We start from the raw sequence: 25,219 nt of genomic DNA on the forward strand, positions 1-25,219 counted from the left end.
TGCATTTGCACATAGCCCACGGAGACGCTGAGAGCGCAGACGGGAGATTTGTGCGGCCTCCCCTCCGCCCACCCGCTCCCTCCCTCCTGTGGGCTTGCTGTCCTAAACCAGCGAAACCGGCAAACCAGCGAAACCGGCAAACCAGCGAAACCGGCAAACCAGCATATCAGGGATCAGGGGCAAGAGGCTAGAGATAGCAAGTTGATATTTCTATCACCACAAGTTTTTAGCGCCGTTAGGCGGCAGCGATAGAGAGTGGACCCGGAGCATCCGGAGAAACAAGGAGGCGGCCGGTCTGTGGCCCACACTCGTCGACTACAAAAAAAATTTTTTTTTAAAAAGATGCCACAAGAAAGCTCAGTCAGTCGGCAAAGCATTTTAAAACATCAGAACATTGCGAACACTCCTGTGGCCACCTCGCAGTCCCAGTGCAGCTCGAGCGAGGAGGAGAGATCACACAGCCGCACTGCGATTTTGCTTTCACTCGCAGCTGGAAAAGCGGCCCTGCTGACTGCCGACCGCCTGGCGCAACAGTTCCCTTGCTCACCTGGATTCAGCTATTGCTATTGCTCTTGGACATCAAGCGGTCTGACTGTGGGGGACCGTGCTTGTTGCTTGTCACCCTTGTTGTTGCCTCGTTGGATTCTGCCAGCGGGAAGAAAGCGGGAGAGCGAGGAGCCGGCGCACACGAGCAGGTAGCTACCTAACTTCCCTTGTTTGCCCTTGTTACCCCTTGTTTCCCCCACTTAATCACTACTCGGTTGGGAGGCGGTGCATGGTGCTGCCCGCCACAACTCTTCCGCGATTCTAGTTCTAGCTCTCTGCGCCTCTTGACACGCGGCAGTAGGAATAGTGTGAAGAAATACGAACACGAAAAGACACGAAGAGACGTAAAAACAAAACATCAAGCACCGAGCACCAAGCACTACAACTCAGCTGCCGGAGATGCGCTCAGGAAAAACCAGGGGGGTGCCTCCACCCAAGTCAAAGCGCAAAACTAAGGAGGTCCCCTCAGTTTCCACCGCAGCCCTCCTTTGCAGGCCGCAGTCTGAATCCAATCCACTAAACAGCAGTGATTCAGACTTTTCAGGGGAGCCTGCACCCTTGAAACCCTTCAGAAGCCCTGTGAGTGCAAACCACTTTGAGTTGTGTTGTGTCAACAGCGACCCCGAATAAACACATCGTACTAGCTTCGGACGCTGAGCAGAAAAAAGACATCGTAGCTTCTCACAAGACCCAACCAAGGCCCCACGTAGGCCAAAATAGCAGAAAACGGGCCCTGATTACCGATTTTTCTAAAAATCGCCATTAAAACCGCCCCGGAAAATCAACACTACAACAACCCTAAGACCTCGCATTGTAACAAATTAACCCAGCCCAACATTGCTTTTACAAGTGAGGCCCTCATGGGCCCCTCACGGGATGGAAAAGCCACAGTTACAAGGAGCAAGGACGACAGGAGCGGCTGGATAGTAACATCTAAATCAACCACTGAAGTTCCAAGTCTTCAAACTCTATCTTCTAACGCACTTCACTTCTCGGACCAGCACTCACGACCAACATCTGTCGCAACCGAGGCACAAATCCACCATCATACCCAGTTACCTAAGTCACTCTTAGTATCCCCTTGCCTGAAGTCACCACTTTCGCCTCCACTCCTATTAGGCTTTCAAGACCCTAAAAGCCTTAACGATGGTCCCACCCATTTTCAATCGACTTCAAATATTACGAGTCCTCTTGGTAACTTGATCACGCTATCCACTAAGAAGGGGGACCCCTGAAAACTGATATCGGCAGGACTACCAGGGGAATCATGAAAATTCAAGAGAAAGAAAGAGTACCTGCCATGGATAAATAACACGGAGGCCCTAAATAGGATCCCGATATTTCAGAAAACAACAACCATGAGGCAAACCAATTCAGGGTCAAGAGAACACAAAAAATAATAAGATATAAGGGAATAAACAAGTTTTCGAGAAAATATATATTTTTTATTTATTTTATAATAGTGAGAAAAATAGATAGGGAATTAATTTTCAATGCATATAGAGGGAGATTACACAGACAAAATCACACAAGTATATAATGAGGCAAAAAATCACAATGATACAGTATCTATACAAGTAGTAGTTAATGGTCCCAGGATTACTCCTTCAGACAAAACACACATTCATACCAACAACCATATAAAAAAACATATAAAGACAATATGCTTATTATAAAAACAAACAACAATATGAAATGATTATTGCACAACAAAGTTATAAGGCATGGGAGGACTAGGCATAGTCCAAGCAGCTAAAAAGACATGCAATAGCGTTCAGCGAGGGTGGTGGCCAGGGGTTCAATAGTACAGTGCCAACGCGCGTTTCGGTGATCAAGCCCCAGCAGGGGCTGCACCTTCTTCAGGGCGAAGGAGAAAACAGATGCAGGGACAGGCACATCATGAAAGATGGGGGGGACCAAACGCGATGATCAGGAATTAAAGCGTTCTTCGAACTCGAGAACGGGAGTATACACAAGTTTGCAGGCGTAATGGGAAACCGCCCCCGATGGAGGTAATCGGTATATGCCAACGAGGGAGTTCCCAGTTTTTCTTTTCTGCGAGGTAACAGCAGGTGAACCAGATGCCCAGCAAGGAGGCGTATAAACGCGATAGTCACAAAGATGGGTGACGGTCAGAGAGGCGTCAGATTGATTCAAAAACGATAGGCAGTCAGGCATGTATCGCGCAAGGTTCTCTGAAGGGAAACTGACGATCGGCAGCTTCCGGGAGCGGGCCTGCTGTTACCTCGCAGAAAAGAAAAACTGGGAACTCCCTCGTTAAACTGGGGTTGATCGGACTACGGGTTTGGATTTGGTGAGGCCCCCATCCTGTTATTAACTTGGTCTCTTGGCATATACCGATTACCTCCATCGGGGGCGGTTTCCCATTACGCCTGCAAACTTGTGTATACTCCCGTTCTCGAGTTCGAAGAACGCTTTAATTCCTGATCATCGCGTTTGGTCCCCCCCATCTTTCATGATGTGCCTGTCCCTGCATCTGTGTTCTCCTTCGCCCTGAAGAAGGTGCAGCCCCTGCTGGGGCTTGATCACCGAAACGCGCGTTGGCACTGTACTATTGAACCCCTGGCCACCACCCTCGCTGAACGCTATTGCATGTCTTTTTAGCTGCTTGGACTATGCCTAGTCCTCCCATGCCTTATAACTTTGTTGTGCAATAATCATTTCATATTGTTGTTTGTTTTTATAATAAGCATATTGTCTTTATATGTTTTTTTATATGGTTGTTGGTATGAATGTGTGTTTTGTCTGAAGGAGTAATCCTGGGACCATTAACTACTACTTGTATAGATACTGTATCATTGTGATTTTTTGCCTCATTATATACTTGTGTGATTTTGTCTGTGTAATCTCCCTCTATATGCATTGAAAATTAATTCCCTATCTATTTTTCTCACTATTATAAAATAAATAAAAAATATATATTTTCTCAAACTTGTTTATTCCCTTATATCTTATTATTTTTTGTGTTCTCTTGACCCTGAATTGGTTTGCCTCATGGTTGTTGTTTTCTGAAATATCGGGATCCTATTTAGGGCCTCCGTGTTATTTATCCATGGCAGGTACTCTTTCTTTCTCTTGAATTAACTTGATCACGCTATCTGGCAGTTGTCACTTTGTAGCGAATGAGCCTAACAATCACAACACTCACAACAGAGACAGGCAAGTACAATCATTACATCAGCTGGAAGTTGCACACAACAAATTTCAATATCCCAGCCAATTCGAACTACTGGAGGAGTCTTTTTTTCAGCCCAACACTAACAGATCCACCCCTGCCCCGTTACTTCCTCAATCCAAGGGCTTAAGCATAAGGGACCAATCTTGCACGCCACCCAGAAGTCAGTGTCAGAGCAATTGGCTTCCAGCCCCCTCCAGTAACACGGATTACCACGACCAGGTTTTCAATGAAAAAACCAGCTGTTCTCCAACATCTTCTGTCTGGCCACTCCTGCTCAACACCCTAGATACTATAAGCAAAGCCATGACCCTCCATGCCAACAAACTTGATACCCAAGTAGACCTTTTAAATATTTTAGCCATTCACGTCCAGGGGATAGAACAAAAAATACACAGCTTTAACGAGATGATCACGATGGTTCAGAGAGACCAAGAGACTACCTACCAATTGCGCCTCTGCCACTGTACTCAAATTATCGACAAACTTGCTGCGGTCCCAATCCTACTAACAGACCTTTTGGACACCACCAAGAAGGCCCTTTTGACCAACTCTCCCAAGGCAGGGCAAGCTGAAGAGGAACTGCTGGCAAAGGATACGGTACATTCTAGGCCCAAGGAAGGCCAACTAATCAGCAGCATGGGCCAATCTTCGCTGCCAATTTCAGAAAACACATCAGCACTTCTGGCCTCACCTGTTCATGATAACTCCAACACCTCGGCCTCCCAATTTTCCAATAATCATCACCATTCTCCTGGAACGTCGATTAAACCAACTAAGCCATTAACCAAGCGGGAGAAAAAACGCCTTAGAAAAGCAAGAAAAAGTAAACAATCAAATCATTCAATCAATGTAACTTCTGCCCTACCAGCAGAGGGAAGGAAACAAAACACCAACGATGAGGTTCCACACACTTCGGTAGCAACATGCAACAAGGATTCCCCAATTGCCCAACTTGAGTCTGTCATTACACCAAGTAGCCCAAATTATACTAAAACCCAACAAACGCTGCCAGATAATTTATACAGTTTATTCAAACTACCACCTAAGAAAGAGAAGCACCCCCTTGATACTTTGCCAAAACCAACAGCCAACTTCAAATTTATGCCCAGGACTGAATTGCACCATCCAACTACAACGAGCACTAGTGCGGAAAACATGCCTGCAGACAACGACCGGAAAGACTGTAGCAACTCAGGGAAAACTGGAAACAAAAAGGACAAACCGAGACGCATCGCCATCACTAATACAAAGATTAACAAAACTCCAATACTAGACAACACTAATGCCTCCCCGCCTCTGCCTTTGATGCCTTCAGGGTCTATCGAGGGAGCTCCCAAGATGGAACACAGCCCCGAACGTGCGCTGCAGTCTGAGATCTTCGCAGATAATAAAAAACTGGATTTCATCCCCCACTACGTCTCAAGGGGCAACCATGACTTCCTTAACAGAAGTGTCCTGTTGAAGTTATTCAGGGCTTTACCTACCCTGAATCACATTAACTCTAGGGACATCATAAGCATAGGGTTCTACCAGAATCAGCATTCAGTGGAACTCCAAGAATCAACCGCCGCCACGTTCACTGACTCCCTCGTCACTGAGCAAATCTGGCAGCAGAGGGCTTCATTCGGAAAATGGGGCATTGAGTTAAAAAAGATCGACCCCCCCACGTTATCCCAGTCCTTTACACATGCCCAAACAACCAGCGGGCCTGTTAAAAGGTGCCAAAGGCCCGGACAACCAAAGTCCTTTTCCAGGCATAGACTCCACGGTAAGGTCAATCACAATCACCTTTGTTCACCCTGAAGTCAGTCAGCCCATTGGACTCCGGCAATTTAACAAGCCTGGAATTCTCCAAACCAGGGCATGAAAAAATTCTAAAGTCGCCACAAATTCATCCAAAGGCTACCAAATTTGCTCCTGGAATGTGTTCGGCCTTGGGACGAAACTAGAAGATCCTGACTTTGTGGAGTTTATTCTACAATACAAAATACTCCTCTTCCAGGAAACCTGGTTAATAAAATCTACTCCCCTAGTAGGATACAAGGAATTCCAGAATCTGGCCTCAAAGGGGACCAATCGAGGGAGAGCAAAAGGGGGCCTTTCCACCTTTATTTCAACTGAGATTTCCAGATCCGCCGTGTTCATAGATCTTGATTCCCCCTGGCTGTTATGCGTCAAACTTGACACTCCTCCTTTCAATAGCTTATTGATCATAAACACTTACATTCACCCTGCATCGAAACAAAAACGGGCAAGCATCGACCATCTATTAGCTTCACTTGCCACCTTAAAACTTGCTTACCCCGACGCTAATATCATCTTGTCAGGTGATTTTAATATGTCTTTATTGCAAGAAACAAATGCCACTAGGCGGCATACTCTAGCTGACTGAAACTCGCAGTGGAGGAGGCCCAACAATAGGCATCCTGTCACAGGGAGGTGTCACTACCTTACAGACAGGATTTAGTGTATTGGGGCTGGGTGGGTGCACTCCTAGAGTGCTTTGAAGTCCTGCAGTAGGCTCCTCTGTGCATATGCCAGCTCAAACCGGTTCAGGGGCTACCTGCCCCTACTCTGGCACGAAACTGGACAAAGGGAAGTGGGTGTAACCACCACCTACCCTGACCCTCCCAGAGGAGTGGTCATAGAACTAGTCCCTCCCCTATCTTCAGTATAAGATAGGAAACCTTGCCATTGCAAAGTAGATAACCCTGGACGACGCTTCACAAGAAGAATCCTGGTCCTTTGACATTCCACTACCTTTGGAAGACGGAAGAATCTCCCTTGGAGTCAAGGAGTGACTCCCCTGCTTGGCAGGCACCAAACCTTGAATCAACGGTCGCAAACCTTCCCGCTCCTGCTGGAGCCCGAAGTCCCTGCAGCCGCGGAAGTGGATTTCCTGACTTCTCGACGGCCATTGTGAGTCCCCAGCAGAGCTGAGGCGAGTGGACCCCACGAGTGACGAGGAACTGCAATACCTGGGAACCGTGCACTATTGTCGAGTGCAACCCCTTCACGACGTTCTACGAACTTGTGCTCTGGACCATTTGTGGCCCAAGCCTCCAGCAGGTTTTGCAGCGAAAATCAGAGGCCTACCCCGTCCCGAGTGACCGTGGGCTCCTGTGAAACATTTCCTCAAGAGGCGTCTTCGCGACCCCTTGCCCGTTGGCTTGTGGGTCCCCCGAAGACTTTATCGACTCGAAGGGCTCCCCTGGTTGCTCCAGGCCTGCTCTCACTTACCCTCGCTGGGTAAGTCCCTCAGACCTTGCTGGTCTGCACCATTGTCTAAATTCACTTTCCACGAGACTTGCTGTTGCCAAGGCTTGTTGGCTCCAATCCGGTTACCGACACCGCAGTCAGCTGCAGACGTCGTGGGACACTCCATTTTCAGGACTTCTACATCTTGAATCCAGCCTTGGATTCCACCGGACACTTCTCCATCCATCGCAAGCAGCAAATCTTCTTTGGTCTCCCTAGAAAACAGCGACGCGACGCGACCCGACACCAAAAGACACCTATGCACCCGGCTTCCCTGGGTGAGGTAACTCGTGCACTCCGGTGCCCTAGTGTGTGTTGGCCCTCGAATTACTTACCTTGTAAGTGGCTTGCCTGTAGACTTCCTCGAAGTACCCTAAAACTTTAAAAAGCAAACCGCATGCATCTCCCGTGGGTCTGTTACTTCCCTGCTTTTGCTGCATTAGTGAAGCCCCAGCGATTCTACAGGCCCTAGGCCTTGTCATTCTGCAAGTCGCCATTCCTAAACCTCTTTTTTAGTATATGGTCTGGTACGCCCCTTGGGCCACAGCCATATTTGTGCTTAACCTATTGAGAAACGTTGATATTTGAATGTGTTCCTGGTTTCTAATCTCATAAAGAGATTAGTAGAGTGTGTCTAGAAATAAATACATATATATTTGATATATACCTGTGTGGTGTCCTTTCATTTGGTAATTCAAGAGATTATAAGGTAAAACAAGCTGCTTTACATTCCTGAAGGCTGCTCTCCACAGCTACCACTAGAATAGCTTTCTTTAAAAGGTTGTCTTAAACCTATCTACCATAAGAGTCGAATTGGACTGGTACAAGGTGGCCACTATAACTAGTGACCAGCATATGCCAGGCCAACTTCTCACAGGAGGGTTTTTTGTTCGAGACTTTAGAATCTACATATAGGTCGTAACAAACACTTCCTATGCTTAAGGGCATGATGAGACACGCTGATGAAATCTTTAAAGACCCCATGCGTGCATGCATCTTGACTCCTAGAGTTGACAAGAAGTATAAGGCCTCCTCAACAGATCTAGTATTTATAAAGGGCCAGTTGCCATAGATCCACTTGTAATGTCCAATGCTCATAAGCGGACTAATTCCCAAACATCAGGGGATGCTCTTCTACCAGATAGAGAGTCCAAGTTAATAGACGCTGGCACATTTCAAATATGCAGGACCTTTTAGCCAGTTATGACGGGGCTCACTGGGATGAAGTGGAGCAATTGCTTCAGTATCTCCCAGATGAGCATAAAACAAAAGCGCAAGATTTGATAAATGAGGGAAAGCTAAATTTCCAATACTTCCTTAGGGTGTGCTCTAGATGCTGCTGATACTGCTGCCAGAGGGGTCAACCCTAACATTTTGCTTAAAAGACATGCTTGGTTAAGGATCTTCGGATTTAAGCCCGAGGTCCAGCAATTCATTGTAAACACACCATTTGATATGAAACATCTTTTTGGTGTGGACGTCAATCGGGCATTAGAAAAAATGAAAAAGGGCACTGAAGTGGCCAAATCCATGGGAGCACTCCAGTTTCCTTCAAACAGAGGCTCCTTTCGTCGTTCTTTTACTGAGCGTGTTCCAAACCACACCCTCAGATCAGAATTCCTCCACCTAGAAAGGTAATAACAAGTTCTCTCCCTCAAGAGGCTTTTTTCGAGGAGGGTTTAGAGGGAACAACTCGAAAGGTAGGGGTAAGGGAAACCCACCCCGTAACTCCCCCTCCCTTAATAAGCAGTGACTTACCCATGCTCCCCTCCCCCCCCCCCCCCCCCCCCCTCTCCCCCTTCCAACTATACCACACCTGTCGGGGGAAGACTTCAACAATTTCTCCCCATTTGGCAATCTATAACAGCCAAATGGATGATTGGAATTATCCAACATGGTTATTGCCAGCAATCCTCTAAACATTCCACCTCGCTCTCACAAATTGTCTCCAGAACACCTACAATTGCTCGAACAAGAAGTACAATCTCTTTCCAGTACCGTACCAAAGTTTAGGTGTTTACCCAGCTCAATGCAGATCAGATTTGTGATAGCAGGCAAGCATTGCCAATTCAAAGAACTTTCGTTTGAAGTGACTACAGCTCCCAGAGTATTTACCAAATGTCTGGCAGTAGTCGCGTCTCATCTCAGGAGACTACATATTCACATATTTCCCTATCTAGATGACAGGCTCATCAAAGCGAGCACTTACCAAACTGTCTACGACATACTTAAATGACAATAGACCTACTCCATCAACTGGGCTTGCCGATCAATGCACAAAAATCTCACCTGAATCCTTCGCAGATGCAGTCTTACCTAGGAGCCACTCTAGACACAGTCAAAGCTCCAGCTTCTCCCAATGTAGCCACAATTCACAACATTCAGTCTGTGATACTACAGTTTCAGTCCAACCAAGCCTTAACAGCCAGTGTGTTCATGCAACTTCTGGGAATGATGGTGTCTGCATCGCAATTTTACCCCATGCGAGACTTCACATGCATCCCCTACAAGAGTGCTTGGCACGTCAGTGGACTCAGACACAGGATCAATTAACCGATCTAGTGTTGGAAGACGGCCATACCCATCAATCTGCAGGTGTGGATTCTCAAAATGTATCAAAGGGACGGCCTTTCATAGACCCTATTCCACAGATCGTGCTCACAGCAGACGCCTGTGGAGCAGCAAGCACACAAGTCTCCACATAAACTATCTAGAGCTTCTGGCAGTTTTTCTAGCGCTCCAAGCTTTTCAAATTCATCTAATAGGCAAAACTGGCGTAGTCCGAACAGACAACATGACAGCAATGCATTATGCGCAAAAGCAGGGAGGGACGCGCCCTCTCCCAACTGTCACGACTTGCTCAGACCATTTGTGGATGAGCAATCCATCACAAGATTTATCTTCTGGCTGAGCTTCTCCCAGGATTAAACAATCAGATTGCCGACCTCATCAGCAAAAGGAGACCGCAAATTCACGAGTGGGAACATCATCCCCAAGTGCTCCTTCCATACTTTGAAACAATTGGTATTCCCACAAATAGACTTGTTAGCCTCAACCGGCAACACAAAATGCCCAAGCTTCAGCTCCAGGTTCCCACACCCGCTCTCAAAGGGCAATGCCTTATGGATGAACTGGTCAGGGATATTTGCCTACGCTTTTCCACCTCTCCACTCATTCTGTGTCTGGTTCGGAAGCTCAGGCAAACATCCCTCTCACTAATTCTAGTAGCTCCCACATGGTCCCGTCAACCATGGTACAATACCCTGTTGGAGCTGTCACTAGTCCCACTTCAAAAGCTGCAGGCTTCTCACACAGAACCATGGATACATCAGACATCCAAATGCCAAAGAACTGAACTTAGAGTTCTGGCTCCTCAAGTCGTAGAGTCTGTTTATTTAACTCTACCACGAGACTGTATTCTAAAAGAAGCAAGAAAGCCTACCACTAGAGCTTGCTACGCAGCAAAGTGGAAAAGATTTGTTGTCTACTGCAATAACAACAAAATCAATCTTCTAGATGCTTCTAAACAAAATATTATCTGTTACCTGTTACACTTACAGCAAACTGGGCTAGCTTATACATCTATTTGTTCGCACCTAGCAGCCATAGCTGCGTATTTGCAGAATAGGCAACATTTGTCATTATTCAGAGTTCCAGTAATCAAAGCTTTCATGAAAGGCTTGAAACTAGTAATACCACCAAGGATTCCTCCAGCCCTATTATGGAATGTCAACATTGTCCTTACAAGGCTCATGGGTCCACTTTTTGAATTATTTCACAAATGCGCTTTGCAGTTTCTCTCATGGAAAGTTGCTTTCCTCATCACAAGCACATCATTAAGGAGAGTTTTTGAGCTACAGGCATTAACCTTGGAAGAACCCTTCTTTCAGTTACACAACGACAGGGTAGTTCCCTGAACCAACCCTAAATTCCTCCCATAGTGGTTTCTGCTTTTCATATAAACCAATTGGTTGAGTTGCCTGTGTTTTTTCCTCAACCTGATTCTGTAGCAGAACGTGCTCTTCAAACGCTTGATGTGAAAAGGGCTTTATTGTACTATATAGATAGGACAAAAGACTTTCACAAAACAATTGTTTGTTGCATTTGCTCCACCTCACAAAGGCAATCCCATTTCTAAATCTGGTATTGCAAGATGGATTGTTAAATGCATTCAAACATGCTACGCTAAAGGGACTTTACCATACCCTCTAGAGAGCATTCTACTCGCAAAATACGGGCTTCTGTGGCCTTTTTAGGTAACATTCCTCTAGCTGACATATGTAAGGCAGCTACATGGTCTACACTACACACATTTACCAAACACTATTGTGTAGATGTGTTAGCACGTCAACAAGCTAATAAAGGCCAAGCAGTACTTAAAACACTTATTTCAAAATCTGCTACATCTACAGGTTAGCCACCGCTTTGAGAGTATACTGCTATGTAGTCTATGCAAAGCATGTGTATCTACAGCACTCATGCCTCGAACAGATTATTTGCCCAGGAAGCATCTGTTCTTGGCATGTAGAGCTGTAGATTCACATGTGCCCACCCACCTCCCCGGGTACCTGTAGTTGTTGCAGTTCATTATACATTCATACGCATGGACTACTCTATACTATACTTACTCCATTTTCACCCTCCTGCGGGAAAACAATCGAACAATGGAGTTGATGACCATGTGCACTATCACCGAAAGCAGGAGTCACCTTACCTTGTGACTAGGAAAGACTTTTTTGAAGAAAAACAACTTGCAAACATGCGGACCCAACACTAGATGGCAGGAGTATTCAAAGCATGTGAATCTACAGCTCTACATATCTGAAAGAAACACTTTAGTTATAGATTCCTTACCTTAGAATTACCTCCAGGCATCAGACTGGATCCAGAAAGTTTTTTCGTCAGCAGTACCTCTGCGCGTCGGAAGGTAGCGTCTGTCGGCTCCGCATCTGTCGTTGGCGTTGTGGTCGCCGGAATGATGTCACGGCAGCTACTTAGATGTCGCCTTTGCGCGCTGACGTCAGTTATTTATTTTTCCACTCCAGCCAGCGCAGAACCGGGAAGAGCGGTACCTCTAATCATTTTTTGACTAACTTTTTTTCTCTACTTTTGTCGACTTTTCTTTTGAGTCTTCCACTCCTGGTGCACGAGGGATGCCCAGTTTCAAGCCCCATGCGGGTCGTGTCATCGGATGATGCCGGTGACATATCCGCACCGCGCGTGTCTCTTTTGCCTGGATGGGGAATCTAGGAATATAGGAAAATAATATTGTGGATTTAGCATGAACCTATGAATGGTTGCAAAGAACAAAGGAAACCTTCATCTAAGACTTGCTAATGTTACTTGTGTAAGTATGTGATCAATCCTGTTTTAGTATTGCATTTAGGTACCGCTTACATCACAGTAAATTACTTGATTCACTAACCTGTACCCTTTTGTCTAGCTCACTTCTGTTGAAAACACAACTTCACTTCAGCCTGCTGCAACCTTTTGCACTGCGTCAACATCTCCAAGCAGTGCCTCTACGTCTGTCAGCATAGCAAATAATTTGAACACTACCACCAGCCTTGCACTCAATGTTTCCAGTGTGTCGATGCCGCCTGCTACTACACGGCCACCTCCTTTGGTATCTTCAGGTAAACAATGGCTGGCCTCAGTTTACTGAAGTCTTGATTAGATTCCTTTAAAGTTTTGTATGTTTCCTATGGTATTACATTTACTGGAAATAATGATTTGCCATGCCTGTATCTGAATCTTTGACAACAAAATGGAATATCCACCATTGATAACGGTCCAAACGTTAAATAACCCAGATAGTTCCTTTTGCTAATGGCTTTTTATTGATCATTGTCTATACACATATAAGCTACCATTCTTAGAGAATTGCTTTGAGATCTTGCAAATATTGACTTGAATTAATTTGAGAAAAGAACAGTTCAACTTTACCTAAACTGTTCTTCACCAGAATGAGTCCTAAGTTACCCCTGTGTCAGTTACTTGTCATATGTAAAGTACTGATACACATTGCTCTTTCACCGGTCACAGTAGTTTAATTTGTGCATCCATTTCTGCGCTAATCCAGGTTTCCATGTGATCATAACGCCTTGCACAATTTCAGGTGTTCTCACAAACCATGTGGACGGGAGAGTTCTTGTAAATGCTATATTGTTCTTGATGTGTGATGGATTTTTCCTTGTGCTTGTGCTGATACAACTAGGGCTTTGCTTCTTCTTTTTGTCTCTCTATATTTCAGGTATTCTACTATGGATTATTTCATGGTGCTTCTGTAGGTAGTTGCAGCTCGCTTCCGATCATTACCAAGCATGTCACCTCTCAACGTGCCATTGTTTGTGTCACTATTAGTATAGACTACAAGAACTATACCTGGCCTTCATTTTGTCGTTCTACCATCTAATGTTGTGATTTAACCCCTTCGCTGCCAGGCCTTTTTCCCCCTCCTGTGCCAAGCATTTTTTTGGCTATTTGGGGTAGTGCGCACTGAGGCCCCTGTAACTTTTTGACCACATAAGGTATCCACGCCAAATTTGCGTCCTTTTCTTCCAACATCATGGGGATTCTAAAGGTACTCAGGGGTCGTGGTTTCCCCTGGAGGGGTCACCAATGTGCCAAAATACAGCAAAATTTAGTGTTCGAGGCATATGAGCTGCAGATCACACACTTCGGATAGTAGATCGCCATCTGGTGTTGGGCTCGGATGCTTGCAGGTTGTTGTTGTCTTCGGAAGAAGTCTTTGGTCACGAGATAGGTGACTCCTCCCTTGGACGACAGTGCGCATGGGCATCAACTCCATCGTTAGATTGTTTTTTTCCGCCATTGGGTTCGGATGCAACTTTTCCGCTCCGGTTGGAAATATAAATTCCAAGCTTTTTCGAAGCGCAAAACTTCACACAAAACATCAAAGCACCTTCATTCTCGACACAGATTTCATCGGCTCGATTCCGGACGTCGACGCTGGCCGCTGGGCCTATCCACGCCGTGAGGCCTACGGCTCATGGAAAGGACGCCTTTCAAAAAATGCCCCCAGTGTTGAGCAAAATTTACGCACAGTGACCACCACAAAGTCTGCAACCTGTGCCCATCACCGGAACACGACGAGTCCAGCTGTCCAGCCTGCGCATCCTTTCGATCCAAAAAGACCATTCGAGATCGAAGGGCCCGACGATACATCATGGCACAGAGAACAGCTCCGGAACCAGAGGACATCTTTGATGAAGGCCCCGATGTCCCGGAAGAAGATTCCGAAGATCTACAAATAATTTCCGAAGCAGACGACTCGGACGACCCCATCACTCCTGGGCAACGTGTGAGTACTACTGCCCCTGCCCCAACCCCACCAAAACCAAAGGCATTGGTCAAGACTTCGCCTGCTGGCCCCAGTCGAGACCGAAAACACCCTTCAGAAGCCCCGCCTCGGCTCCGAAGAAACATAAGCCTTCCGGTAGCTCGGGACCGAGCAAACTGCATGTCATGGTCCAACCGGCACCCTCTGCACCGAAGACAAAAGACCACTTGGCACCGAAATCGGCTCCAACGCCTTCGACCCCGAAAACACCAAGGCCAATAGACAAACCGGCACCGAAGGTTCCCAAGCCTACAGATACACCTTCGGCTCCGAAACCGACATCGGCACTGAAAACCTCATCGGTACCGAAACCACTGGCTAAGGACTCTCATACGCCTCCTAAAGTCAAACAATCCACCGATCAATCAAAACCTCGATCGGAACCGAAAAAATCGGTACCAAAGACTGATCCTGAAGATCAAGAACTTTTTCATCCAGATCCCAGGCAGAAAAAGATTTATATCAACCCCAAGACTGGACTTGTCACCGAAGTGCCATGTAAAAAACGGAAACTGGACACACCACCTGCCCAGTTCCTGTAAACTGGAAGGACTCTGCAACATCCCCTATCCCTCCTTCCTCTCCTATACTGCCTTCTATCCCACCCCCTCTGCCTACACCACCCTTACCTATACCCTCTCAATCACATACACCACCTCCTCAGGATGATGATGATGACCATGGGGTTGGGGGTGACTCATGATCCATTCACGGATCCAGACACCTCACCATTGGATGATTGGGCATTCCCTTTACCAGACATGCCTGTCCCTCAACCATATTCCTCAAAAACATTGCCTCCTGATGATCACCTGGGGTTTGGCCAATTATTAAATAGAGCAGCACTATACCACGGCGTCACAATGCACTCAAACGCACCAGACGAAGACTTCCTATTAGACACTTTCGAACAGTCACAAAAGTCTGTCCAAATTCTGCCCATGATTAAAGGAGTCATAAAACACGCCCCCGAAGTCTTTAAAGACCCCGTTCGTGCCAGGGTTCTCAACCCACGGATCGAAAAGAAATATAGATCTGCCCCTGAAGATCCTACTTACATCAAAGGGCAACTCCCTTTGGATTCTTTGTTCGTTTCCAATGCCCGGAAACGCACCAACTCCCAAACCACAGGAGATACACCACCCCCAGACAAAGAATCCAAACTGTTAGAAGCCTCTGGCAAAAGAGTAGCAGCACAAGCCGCTAATCATTGGCGTATTGCCAACACCCAAGCCCTACTAGCACGCTATGACAGGGCCCACTACGATCAATTAGAGACTCTCTTACAACATCTGCCAGACCAATATAAAACCCAGGCAAATGACCTTATTCAGGAGGGAAAACTTATTTCAAATGCAGCAATTAAATGTGCGCTTGATGCCGCAGACACCGCCTTTAGAGCAATTAACACAAGTGTGCTCCTTCGACAACATGCCTGGCTAAGCATTTCAGGCTTTAAGCCAGAGGTACAAACTACCATACTTAGTTAGCCGTTCAATCAGGAACAGCTCTTTGGGCCAGCAGTAGACACTGCCCTTGAAAAAATGAAGGACACGGAGACTGCTAAGTCCATGGGAGCATTACAGTCTCCCCAACCACGTGGCTCCTTTTGGCGCCCCTTCTATAGAGGAGCCTCCAAAAATATGGGGACGGACACCTCCTCTACATTCAAAGCCACTACACAAACATCCCCCAGTAGAGAATATTTTAGAGGCGGATACAGAGGAAACAACAAGGGGAGAGGTCGAGGTAATAACCCTCGCACCCCCCCTGCCACAAAACAGTGACTTTCCTCCACTCCCCCCAGACCATTCCACTCCGGTCGGAGGCAGACTAAAACAGTTCCTACCTGTCTGGAACTCCATCACAACAGACAAGTGGGTAAGACAAATTATCCAGTATGGTTACTGCCTGGAACTCGCAACTACCCCAACCCACATACCGCCCAAACAGCGTTCCATGTCACCAGACCATCTTACACTTCTCAAACAAGAGGTTCTTTCATTGCTTCAAAAACACGCAATAGAACCAGTTCCCTTAGAACATCAGGGTACAGGGGTATACTCACTCTACTTCCTAATCCCCAAAAAGGACGGGACTCTAAGACCAATACTCGACCTCAGACCCCTAAATCTGTATATCAACTCAGATCATTTCCACATGATCACTATTTAACAAGTGCTCCCACTACTGCAACAAGGCGATTTCCTTGCCACACTAGATCTCAAAGATGCCTACTTCCACATTACCATATATCCTGCCCACAGGAAGTATTTAAGGTTTGTGGTGGACGGACAACACTACCAGTTTACAGTCCTTCCATTCGGAGTAACAACTGCACCCAGAGTATTCACAAAATGCCTAGCAGGAGTAGTTGCACATCTCAGAAGGCAACAAATTCATGTCTTCCCGTATCTAGACGACTGGCTATTAAAAGCCAAGTCATTCAACAAATGTGTTCTACACACTCACCAAACCATCCAAATCTTACACAACTTGGGATTCACAATAAACTATCCCCAATCTCATCTCCAACCCTCTCACATACATCAGTATCTAGGGGCCACCATAAACACCTCCACAGCCCTAGCATATCCCAGCCCAGCCAGAATAGCCAATATACAAGCTCTTATCTCAAAATCCAACACTCTCTTCCAGCAAGTGTTTATGCAACTCATAGGCATGATGGCGTCATGCATCTTCATTATGCCTTATGCAAGACTTCAGATGCATCCCTTGCAAGAATGTCTAGCATGTCAGTGGAACCAGGCTCACGGACAACTCACGGATCTGGTGTTGGTGGACAGCCGCACACATCGCTCTCTCAAATGGTGGAATATAACAAACCTCTCCAAAGGGCGGCCGTTCCTAGAGCCTCTTCCACAGATAGTGCTGACAACAGATGCATCGCTCATAGGATGGGGAGCCCATCTCCTCGACCACACCACTCAGGGCAAATGGACCATTCAACAGAAAATGCTCCATATCAATTACCTGGAACTGCTAGCAGTGTTCCTAGCACTAAAATCATTCCAACACCATCTCCAAAACAAAACTGTCCTCATCCGGACAGACTACATGACAGCCATGTATTACATACAGAAACACGGAGGCACACATTCTCCCTAGCTATCCCCGCTCGCACAGAACATTTGGAGATGGGCCATTCCCCAGAAAATATATCTACTTGCAGAACACCTTCCAGGGGTTCACAATCAGATTGCCGATCTGTTAAGTCGACAAACTCAACAGATCCACGAATGGAAACTACATCCTCAAGTCCTACTGCCCTTTTTCCAACAATGGGGCCAACCAGACATAGATCTGTTCGCCACACACGAAAACGCAAAATGCCCAATCTTCGCCGCCAGGTTTCTCCACCCGGAGTCAAAGGGCAATGCGATATGGATGAACTGGTCAGGCAGATTTGCGTACGCTTTTCTGCCTCTCCCACTCATCCCATTAGTGGTACGCAAGCCCAAGCAACAGTCTCTCAAACTGATCCTAGTAGCTCCCACATGGGCACGCCAGCCCTGGTTCCCAACACTACTGGAACTCTTGCTAGTTCCACACCAAAAACTGCATCTCTCCCCGTCCTTATTAACCCAGAACCATGGAGAAATCAGACACCCAGATCCAGGTCAACTAAACCTGGCGATCTGGCTCCTGAAGTCCTAGAGTTCGGTTACCTCAACCTACCACCATACTGCATGAATGTTATAAGGGTGGCCAGAAGACCTACCACTAGAGCCTGCTATGCTGCAAAATGGAAAGGATTTGCCATTTACTGCACTAATAATCATATAAACCCACTGGGTGCATTCATCCAGGACATCATTTGCTACTTACTGCACTTACAAAGATGTAATTTGGCATACTCCTCCATACGTCTCCACCTAGCAGCATTAGCAGCCTACTTACAAAATAGACAACACTTGTCACTCTTCAAAGTACCGGCGATCAAAGCCTTCATGGAAGGACTAAAAAGGATTATTCCTCCCAGATTACCACCCTCTCCAGTATGGAATCTAAACATTGTTCTTACAAGGCTCATGGGACCCCCATTTGAACCTCTGCATAAATGCGAACTACAGTTCCTCACATGGAAAGTGGCTTTCCTTATCGCTATCACATCCCTCAGAAGGGTAAGTGAGATCCAGGCTTTAACAATACAAGAACCATTCTTACAATTTCACCGTAAAAAAGTGGTTCTTGGAACAAATCTGAAATTCCTTCCAAAAGTCAAATCTCCGTTCCATCTTAACCAATCAGTAGAGTTACCGGTGTTCTTCCCAAATTCAGACTCGGTAGCTGAAAGAGCTCTTTATACCTTAGACGTTAAAAGAGCCCTTCTTTACTACATTGACAGAACAAAATCATTCCGCAAAACAAAACAATTGTTTGTTGCTTTCTCTCCACCACATAAAGGCAACCCCATTTCCAAATCTGGGATAGCTAGGTGGATAGTTAAATGTATCTAAATATGCTACCAAAAGGCTAAACGCACACTAACGGTTCCCCCTAGAGCGCATTCCACACTCAAAATAGGGGCTTCCATGGCATTCTTAGGAAACATTCCCTTAGAAGATATTTGTAAGGCAGCCACATGGTCTACAACACACACCTTCACTAAACACTATTGTGTTGATGTACAAGCAAAGCAACAAGCTTCTGTGGGTCAGGCTGTCCTTAAAACTTTATTTCAAACTGCTGCAACCGATACAGGTGACCACCGCTAGGGGAGATACTGCTATATAGTCTATCCTAAGTGTGTGATCTGCAGCTCATATGCCTCGAACGGAATATGCTACTTACCAGTATGCATCTGTTCTTGGCATGTAGAGCTGCAGAGCCACACACGCCCACCCACCTCCCCGGGACCTGTATCTGTTCCAGATCACACATGGACATCTCTCTCTTTTCTACAAACTCCATCATTTCCCATCATGGCGAAAAACAATCTAACGATGGAGTTGGTGCCCATGCGCACTGTCGTCCAAGGGAGGAGTCACCTTTCTCGTGTCCAAAGAATTCTTCCGAAGACAACAACCTGCAAGCATCCAAGCCCAACACCAGATGGTGATCTACTATATTAAGTGTGTGGTTCTGCAGCTCTACATGCCAAGAACAGATGCATACTGGTAAGTAGCATATTCCTTTTTGAGGGAAAAATGGGAAAAACGGACTGCAAATGAAAGCGTCTGGGTTTTCCCCTGCAAATGTTATCAAAAAAGGGTTTGTGGGGCTGAAATCACCATTTTTCCAGCTTTTAGGAAATGACAGCCTTTTCACAGAAAACCAACATTTTTTACACAGTTTTGGCATTTTTCTGGGACATAGCCTATTTTTGCTATTTTTTGTGCTTTCAACCTCCTTCCAGTTAATGGTAGAAATGGGTGTGAACGTAATAATGGATCCTGGAAAGCTATACATTTTGGAAAAGTAGACAATATTCTGAATTCAGCAAGGGGTCATTTGTGTAGCTCCATCAAGGTTTCTTTATAGAAAGTAATAGTTAAATATAGGAAAAATTGAAAATTAGCTGAAAAAAACAGCATTTTGTGTCAACGTTTTCACCTGTAACTTCTAATTATGACAGCTGTTTGAAAGCAATATACCGTTACATCCGCTGAACCTTACTGGTTGTAGGGATATATAGGACTTGTAAGTTCACCAAGAAACCAACGAACCCAGTGTCAAAAACTGAGCAGCAATTTGCAATGATTTTTTATTATGTTCCGGGTATATAGCAATTATTGTGGGAAAATGTATACATGGAAATATCGGTATGAAAGACAGCTATGTATTTCTAAAATGGGAACAAATTATAGAGTTTAGAAACAGTACATATTTGCACATTTTCGAAATTGGGAATACTCATACTAGCATGAGAATTATCGGTCATTTTTCAAAACGACTTATTTTTTACACTGTCTTTCATTTGGAAGGCAGAAATGCATCAAAAATCAATAGGTAAAAACAGTTGCTTTACAGAACTGAATTACCCTAAGTCTCACGATAAAAATGGTACCTCATTTGTGTGGGTAGGCATAGTGCCCATTACAGGAAATGGCTGAAAACCCAACGTGAACACACCACATTTTCACAATGAAAATTTACCATTTTTTTGCGAAGTGTCTAGCTGTAGTTTTTGAACCCTAGCACTGCCGGCACCCAGGGAAACCTAGCAAACCTATACATTTTTGAAAACTAAACACCCAGGGGAATCCAGGATGGGGTGACTTAGCTGACTCCCACCAGGTTCTCTTACCCAGAATTCCTTGCAAACCTAAAAAATTGTCCAAAAAAACACATTTTCCTCACATTTCTGTGGTGGAAAGTTCTGAACTCTGCGTGGATCCACAATTTTCCACCCGCCCCACGGGTTACTTCTATAATATAAACAAGAGTAACTAGGCAACAGCAGCACAGAGATCAGCCTCTTTTAAATGTGGCTTCAAGACAGATAAGTTCTGTTTTTACTATCCTGTCACTTTTTTTTTTTGGTTTACCTAGTTGTATTCCTGATTATCTCCTGAAACCCTTGTAGACCCTTACTTCCTTACGCTTGGTTTAAATCACCATTTTAATTGCTTTTACGGTCTGATATATAGCCTAAGATGTTAATACTGCCGTTTTTACCATGTATTATATAGCCTAAGATGTTTTTTACTGCAGTTTTACTAATTCTATTATATAACCTAGAATGTTAATACTGCCTTTTTATTGACTGATGTTAATACTGCCGTTTTATAGTCTCAATATTAACACTCCATTACCTTTTTCATTCTATGCATCGTTCCGTTTTTCACTTGAGAGACACCCTCTCTCCTGCTTCTGCCGTCACAAGATAAGATCTCCACACCCTTACTTCGCATGTCGGGTTCGGCGCGGCCCCTTCCCCGCAGCTCCAATGTACGGACTGCCGGCCGCGCCGCACCACCGTTGCGCCTTCAGTTTCTATTTAGGCACGCGTTTCTCCAAGCCATAATTTTAAAGATAAAAAAAGTATTTACGCGAAGTCGTAGAAGGAGCCTCCGTATTAGAGGATACACCCTAAGCAGCGACCCGCATCACGCAGGCACGTCCTCTCCGCAACCCTTGTTACCTGGCATTGCTGTTTTCTTCTACAGCTGATTACCGGCGGTTGAGAGCTCGTTAACTTTTCTTCCTGACACATAAATCTAGTTTTGTATTCCCATTAACAGATTCCTGTTTCAAAACGATTACTTATTCTAATTATTTGAACCCATTATAACTAAAAATATATTTATACGTATTAAATTGTACTCTCTATAATTCTAACTTCCAAGTAGACCCCCTTTAACCGTTATCATGTCTGATGCAGAGTCCGATGATTCTCAGACCCAGCTACCCACTGCAAATATCAATGAGGAGCTTATTAAGCAAATGTTACATAAAGAATTACTCTCTTGTATGAGGGAGACTATAAATGAGTTGTTGCAGGTAAGAGACCCCCTCCTGCACTCCTGGGAGCGCACTCTGACGAACCGGTCAAGATCGGAGGTAAAAAAACAAAAAAATGCAACAACCTAGAAAACTAAGGCACCATGGGAGGTCCAAGCACCTCGAATATATTGGGAGGCCTGGGTTACACCAGTGGTGCGAAGAGGGTCCATCCTTAAATCATACTCTTTCATGCAATCCACCAGACATCATTTTTTACAAGTGTCAAACCTAGGGTAGAAAATCATATCAGACATCGTTTTAGTCCTCTTGATAATTTCGAATCGGACGCCAAATGCGTCATAGGATCTGTTGGATATTTCCAAGGCTTTAACGTCCGAAACTCTACGGCAGAATATCAGACAAAGGAGAGTAGCTAGTTTGATGGAGAGAGACTTATTATTTAACAAGTTATTATCCGGCCAGTTACAAAAGAGATCAAGTAGTAACCTAACGTCCCAAAGTCAGTCATATTTAGGTTTTGGAGGTCTTTTAAGCCTGATACTTTTCATAATTCTGCAAATAGGGTTCTTGCCAATAGTTCTACCATTAAGGAAGGAATGACCAGCGGAAATGGCAGATCTATAACAGTTAATAGATCTACAGGAAAGACCTCTTTCAAATTGTACTACAAGAAAATTGGTTACATGCACAATAGGGGCCTCCACGGAATCCAGGTTCCTTTCCAGGCACCAACAAACCCATCTTTTCCAGATGCCATTGTACCTATAGTGTGTACCAGGTGCCCAAGATTCTTGGAGGAGAGAAGAAGCTTGCGCCGAAAGTCCAGAGATTTTATTGGCTCGCCTGACACTTTCCAGACAAGAAGGTTCAAAGTCCCATTCAGAATGAGTGGGTGATCCAAATCGTCTGTCTCCTAGGAGGCCTGGAGAAGCTGGAAGTAGAAAGGGTGTTTCGTAAGCTAATTCCAAAGTTGTTGGGAACCACGCTTGGGACGGCCAAAAGTGGGTCACTAGGACTATTGATAAGCGTTTTGTCCTCAACTTCTGAAGGATGCGTTGGATCATCGCAAAGGGGGTGAAAAGTGTATTCCCGAATGTCTTTCCAATGCTGGAGAAAGACGGTCACTGCTAGGGCACCCGGGTCTGGCAACCAGCTGAAGTATCTTGGAAGTTGGGTTGTGAGTCTGCTTGCGAAGAGCTCTACTTCTAGGGGACCCCAAAGATAATCTAGACTGTTGAATAAGATTGAGTTTATTTTCCAATCGGTGTGATCTACGAGGAACCTTGAACTCCAATCTGCACAGACATTTTGTAGACCGGGAAGGTATTCTGCTCTTAATGAAATTTGGTGTTCCAAGCAGAACATCCATAGTTTTTTGGCCAGGTTGGAGAGGTCTGGTGACCTCGTTCCCCCTAGGCGATTTATGTAAGCAACAGCTGATATGTTGTCCATCTTGAGGAGGACTGACTTCCCTTGAAGGGATTGTTTGAAGCTCCTTAGGGCGTAGACCCCGTGCTCTGATTCTGAAAACGAGCACCACAGCCATGAAGGCTGGCATCCGATTCCAGTACGTAATCCAGGGAAGTACCAAAAATGGCTTTTCCGTTCCATGCGTCTAGATTCTCCAACCACCAAGTCAGTTCCTCCTTTGCCTCTGGGTCCAGGTGAATTTTGTCTCCGTACCAAAGGCCGGAACGGAGGGCCCTCCCTTTGAGTCTTTGAAGGGCTCGGTAATGTAGCGGTCCTGGAAAGATAGCTTGAATAGATGATGAAAGGAGGCCCAGAAGTCTGGCTAGTTCCCTTAAGGTTAGGAGATCTGATTTTAGGACGTGGCGTATCTCTTTGCGAATCTTGGAAATCTTCTTGCTGGGAAGTAAAAGCATAGACTTTACTGTGTCTACCGTGAAGCCCAGGAACTCTAGAGACCTGGAGGGAGTCATGATGGATTTCTCCCCGTTTATAATAAAGCCTGTACTTTCTATAAATTCCACAGTAGTGTTTAAGAATTTGAGAGTTGTCTTGAGACATGATGAGAATGTAGTCTAGATAGATTATGAGGCGGATACCCCTCTCCCGAAGGACCGTGGTAATGGCCTTCATAACTTTGGTGAAGCACCAGGGGGCTGAAGATAGACCAAAGGGAAGAGCTTGAAACTGGTATAGCTGGTGAAGCCAGAAAATAATCCTTAAATCTGATGCTCCGTAAACAAGGTAGGAAGGGAGGCCAGTGGGTTGGAGATGGCCAAGATCAAATCATCAGCATAAACGTTGATGCATTGCTGTTCTCCTCCGAACTAGGTACCAGTAATCTACAGATGTGCTTGTATGTGCTGGGGGGCTTCATATACAGGGCAAAGAGAAGCTTCCTGCGACAGACAGGCAAAGGCGAGGACGGGAGTCTATAAATGCTCACCACTGCCCTAGGAGAGCAATAGATGCTTTTAATCCATATGAGGAAACTGTCGCTGAAGCCAAGTATCTCCAGAGTCCTGAAAAGATGGGGCCAATGGACTCTGTCGACTGCCTTGTCTGCGTCAATTGAGAGAAGGGCCTCCCTCTGAGTCCTCAACACCCTGTCAAGTAGGTGGTAAACACGTCTAGTGTTGTCCCCGCATTGGCATGAAGCCATCCTGGTTTGGGGAGGCGAAACAGCCTTAATAACGAATTTCTAACGACGAGTGGACTTAACGAATCATAAACAACGACCTGTTCCTGAACCACGTCCTCCTTAACCACTACTGTACCTAAACCACGACCTCCTTAACCAGTACTGTACCTGTCTTGCTAAGCCTGTTCGAATAAGTAACTCGGTCTGATTGCAATTTTGAAAAAAAAATTCAAATATTATTTGATCTGTACATTTACCGAATATAATTATGCCGTCGTTAGATTAGACTTAGTTAAAATTTACCTTTTCGAGGACAGTAGATGGCACTGTATGCTTGTTAGGTCTCGCCTGAGCCAGCCCATGCGGCGTTTGGCGAGACATTTAGTAAACGGGGCTTTTAAAAGTGCGACCGCACACTTTTTGCTGGCATTCTGCCTGCGTGAACAGGCACGAGCAGAGGCGCCATATGGCTTTCCTCTCGCTCGGCCAAGCGCGCGCCTCGCTTCAATGCCCCTCCCCCACCACAGAGCATATCCTGCAGCTTGTTTTTTTTCCTTTTCTTTTTACTTTGAGGCGCGTGCGCGGTTAATGCTTGTTAGACTTACTTTGCCAAGCAATAGACTTAATCGTCTAGTTTTGATGCTTTAAAGACTGCAAATGGTGTTAATTCCCTACGCAATAAAGTCAAAGTAACTAAAAAAGGATTCAAACTCGTAACATCCATGTCACATGAAGGGTCTGGAACAAGTTCTTGACACCGTGAGCATTCTCGTGTCATTAGTATGTAACACCTGTGCAAACCCATTCACAAGAA

General features: G+C 45.5%; 1 protein-coding gene across 6 annotated transcripts in view; it reads left to right on the forward strand.

Moving 5' to 3' along the window:
• The window catches only part of UBAP2 (ubiquitin associated protein 2), a 1,669,217-nt gene that overhangs the window by 1,173,356 nt on the left and 470,642 nt on the right, over window positions 1-25,219 (forward strand). For all 6 annotated transcript variants that reach the window (XM_085628825.1, XM_085628795.1, XM_085628777.1 and 3 more), the window contains exon 19: window positions 12,447-12,639. In XM_085628825.1, the coding sequence (XP_085484951.1) occupies window positions 12,447-12,639 (193 nt within the window). The remainder of the gene's footprint in view (window positions 1-12,446; window positions 12,640-25,219) is intronic.

The sequence above is a fragment of the Triturus cristatus genome, chromosome 2_1, assembly GCF_964204655.1.
Source record: "Triturus cristatus chromosome 2_1, aTriCri1.1, whole genome shotgun sequence".
Lineage (NCBI taxonomy): Eukaryota > Metazoa > Chordata > Amphibia > Caudata > Salamandridae > Triturus > Triturus cristatus.